This window comes from Amphimedon queenslandica, unplaced genomic scaffold (assembly GCF_000090795.2).
Source record: "Amphimedon queenslandica unplaced genomic scaffold, v1.1 AMPQUscaffold_12984, whole genome shotgun sequence".
In the NCBI taxonomy this organism is placed as follows: domain Eukaryota; kingdom Metazoa; phylum Porifera; class Demospongiae; order Haplosclerida; family Niphatidae; genus Amphimedon; species Amphimedon queenslandica.
Genome location: NW_003546780.1, coordinates 54128 through 58045, shown reverse-complemented (window position 1 = coordinate 58045; position 3918 = coordinate 54128). Strand labels below are relative to the sequence as shown.

At 35.3% G+C, this 3918-nt stretch overlaps 2 protein-coding genes across 2 annotated transcripts in view; both read right to left on the bottom strand.

Moving 5' to 3' along the window:
- Positions 1 to 64: 64 nt before the first annotated feature.
- Positions 65 to 3468, bottom strand: LOC109585919 (ubiquitin carboxyl-terminal hydrolase 24-like). Its single transcript, XM_020002065.1, has 8 exons — positions 3317 to 3468; positions 2889 to 3005; positions 2566 to 2631; positions 2094 to 2175; positions 1188 to 1260; positions 882 to 957; positions 724 to 816; positions 65 to 273 (listed from the first exon to the last, which is right to left on the bottom strand). Exons 1-8 carry the CDS (start codon positions 3410 to 3412, stop codon positions 112 to 114), a joined length of 765 nt encoding a protein of 254 aa, XP_019857624.1. The 5' UTR covers positions 3413 to 3468; the 3' UTR covers positions 65 to 111.
- Positions 3469 to 3565: 97 nt separating this feature from the next.
- LOC109585918 (ubiquitin carboxyl-terminal hydrolase 24-like) overlaps positions 3566 to 3918 on the bottom strand; it is a 52188-nt gene continuing 51835 nt past the window's right edge. The window contains exon 41 of the mRNA XM_020002064.1: positions 3566 to 3571. Coding sequence (XP_019857623.1) covers positions 3566 to 3571 — 6 coding nt within the window. The remainder of the gene's footprint in view (positions 3572 to 3918) is intronic.

Sequence of the window (3918 nt, the reverse complement as noted above, 5' to 3'; positions counted from 1 at the left end):
GTATAAGTATCGAGTTAATTAAAATAATTTATACTATAAAGTCATTTTGTACTAGCATATTGAGATTAACTAGTAAATGTAGTTAAATGCTATACGAGGAGTGGGTCATCATTATCCTTCAATATTGCCTCCTGGTGTATTGCCACTCTCTCTGGAGGATTTAAAGGAAGAGGAGGATGAGGTAGTTGAGGTTGTTGTAAGTGAAGGATTAGGTGCTCTTGAGTCTCTGGCTTCTAACTCATTGAGGAGAGCATTAGCTTCATCCAGTGTGTCCTGTGTGTGTTTATAAGTGGAGATAGAAAAATTGGTCATAATTTTTTGTTTTAACATGTAATCATGAATGAGCTCAAACTTTCAACGCAACATAAGTACATGTATATGCATCATGTAATGTAATAAAAATGTGGAATTCTCTCCTGTTTATTTTTGGTGAAATTTGGCCGATGATCCTGTGCTATAGTACAGGGACTTTGGCCCGGTTTTTAAGTAACTTTAAAAATTCATAAAAAATCTAGTTTTGATCGGAATCTGTTCAAACTTTTTATGCAACATAAGTACATGTATATACATCATATAATATAATAAAAATGGGGATTTATCTCCTTTTAATTTTTGGTGAAATTTGGCCGGTGACCCTGTACTATAGTAGAGGAACTTTGGCCCAATTTTGGTCGATTAGATGTAACTAATGTAACTCTCCTCTCTCTCTCTCTCATTATCAACCTGAGCACTAATTGTCCTTTGGAATATTTTGCTAGTCGAGGATTCATTAGAGAATGAGAAAGCAGACGCATGAGACCAAGAGTGATCATTAATCTATAGAGACATTAGACCATATTAAACACCTTCCTTATAAGGGCGCCTGCTACAATTAGACTCACTTTCCTCCGCAACCACGAGACTGCCGTCTGTAATTGCTCTCCTTGAGCAAGAATAAAATCTCTGGCCTTGAAACACCTACATGTACACACCAAGAAACATCATGTATCAGTATCATAACATGACATCATGATTCTTAAAGAATTTTAATTTGTGGTTAAGATAAACCCACAACAATCTACACTGTATTTGCTTGTCACCATGATGGTACATATCTCTTCTCTCTCTCTCCATCCCTCTTTCCCTCCCTCCCTCTCTCCTTCTCTTTCTCCCTCTTTTGTTCCCCTCTATATATCTCAGTTTCTTACCTGTTTGCTAATCCTACGATGAACTTTATCCCCTGGTAAATTCTCTTAGATTCTGAGCTAGTTTGAATTGTCTCTAAATATGACAAAATAAAACATTTTTGATGCACATACAACAAAGAAGCTCTCATCCATTTGTGACTAAACCGTATCTCATTATTATGTTATAGACATACAACAAGGATAAAACAAGCGTAACAGTGTAAAAAATATTCCTATAATTGATTTCACCACCTTGCAACAATAACTGGATTCTATTAAGACTTATAGAGGCTCTCTCTACCTTATAATGCTTCTAGAGAAGTCTTTAGACAGTATCTATATGTTGTCTTGCTATTAGATAGATAGCTCTTCACTTTGTCCCATGTTTAAGCCGCCATTTTGTTTGCCGTGACCACACCCACTACGTAAAGGAGCGTGGGCGGGTGGTTGCTAAGGCTTATGAATTTTGTTATTTCTCCAATACAACGTGTATAGAAGAAATGTAAGTGTGGACATACAAATATATATATATACAAACATCGCACGTGGGTGAAATCAATTATAGGAACGACCTGGGGGCTACGCCCCCAGGTCGTTAAAAATAGTAGAGACAAAACACAGGATTGGTAATTAAGAAATATATTTTAGACTTGAGTAGACACCAATCAAAGTGTATGCATAGCAAATGAAAGAGGTATGCACATGTACATGTATAATATCATGATTGATAGATAATATGTTACAATTGAAGCGTGTCATTGATATATACATGTATATCAGTAGGGCAGACATGAATGTACAGTGTAGCTACTACATGAATATGCAGTTTTACTGTGACAAGGATACAGGAAACAGTCAAAAGCCACACAAGTAGTATGTATACAGTAATTAAAGTGTACAAATGTTGACATCAACTAAATGACTTACTAAATATTGACAGTTCAGGTTTGTATTTGCCGCCAGCTAGTGTAAACTGAATCCTTTTACTTTGTAAGGAGTCTTCAATTAGCTAGAGTAATAGTAATGAAGCAGTCTAAGACTAGTAACAACAATATACTGTGTACTATCATAGTGGGGGGATTTAGTGGGAATTAATTATTAGCAATAAATATATTCGAAAGAGTACATAATACATGCATAATAGGTATAATAGGGTTTAAGTGACTGACAATTCTGTTATCTATACAGTGGTGACATGAAGAGAATGGAATTTAATAAAGCTCATGCACAAAATAAATGTAGACTAGACTTTAACTACGAACATCTGTACAATACCAACAGTTAATTAGTTTAGCTGTAATTGCATTTTTGATGTCTCTATAGCATTCATTAGCCCATGAGCATGTGATAAGCATATGCAACTGGAAATAATTAAGTAATACTATTATCTACATCATACCAGAACTTCAGTTAGAGCCTTGAAATAGGATTTGAGCTCATTAGGAGGCACTGTAGAAATGTTATTCTGAAGAGAAAGAGAGGGGGGAGGGAGTGAGAGAGAGAGGGGGGATAAAAGGGAGTAATAAGATCAATTACTAATCCCTAATTTGTTTTCTCTCCTTTCTAAGGAGGAGTAGATGGGGGAATAAACAGAACAATGTGTAGTGACAGAATAGAATAATAATACAATAGAATATAATATTATATATACAATAGAATATAATATTATATATACATTGTATATATTCAATAGAATATATACAATGAACAATAGACCCATACTTGTAATTCCTCTATGATGCAAGCAGAGAAGGACTGGTTGCAATAGCAACAGTAACAAATCATGTGAGATATGGCGTCAGCCGTGGACGCATCACAATCTCTAAGAGTGGAGCAACACTGAAATAGAAGAGACAGTAATAAAAGAATAAAGCAAGAATCTGGACATAAAATGCACTGAAGAACATGTATATGCATCAGAAAATGTAATAAAATTGAGGAATGCCCTCTCAAAATTTAACAACTGTATCTTAATAATAGCAAGGCTGCAAAAGTCGTGGCAGCCATTTTGTTTGGGGGTGAATCCTACTTAGTAACGCTACTGCGTTACTAATATATTCACTATATTTGAATACGATATGAGCTGTATATAATATCACGAGTATACTCTTGATATTAAAAACTACATGTAGCATTTGTGCATCATTTACTTCTTGAATGAAAGCGCGGCTCATTTCAACAGAGAAGAGGATCTGGTGCATGCCAGGTGACGGGTTTTGGAGGCTCTCTATGTCACTGGGGATCATGTAAGGATTGACGGAATGAATCTCCCTGGAATCAGCTAATGTACAGTGTGTGTGTGTGTGTGTGTGTGTGTGTGTGTAAGTGAGAGAGAAAGATCATACATTTGAAGTGTTTTTCTTTAATATTTTCTTTATTAGCAAATCAATAAAAATTTTTTATTGCTAAAATTAGCAAAAAAGAATCAAAAAAGGATGTAAGACACATTAAGCTATTGGAGACTACCGTACAAGATGATTTATTGGCGAGGAATTAATATTAGCGATTGGCGGTTCTATGAAGAAATCACCAATATAAAATTCACCAAATTGTTTCAATCTGAGCATGCTCAATGGCATGTGACACAAAATCGCCAATATAAAATTCGCCAATTATTTTCCACAGGCAAATTCATCAAATATTACTCCCACCAATGAATTATCTTGTATGGTATATCCATGTGTGGGTTGGGTTGGGTTGGGTTTATACATACAAATGCAGGTGCGTGTACACACAGACATACTTCATAAAC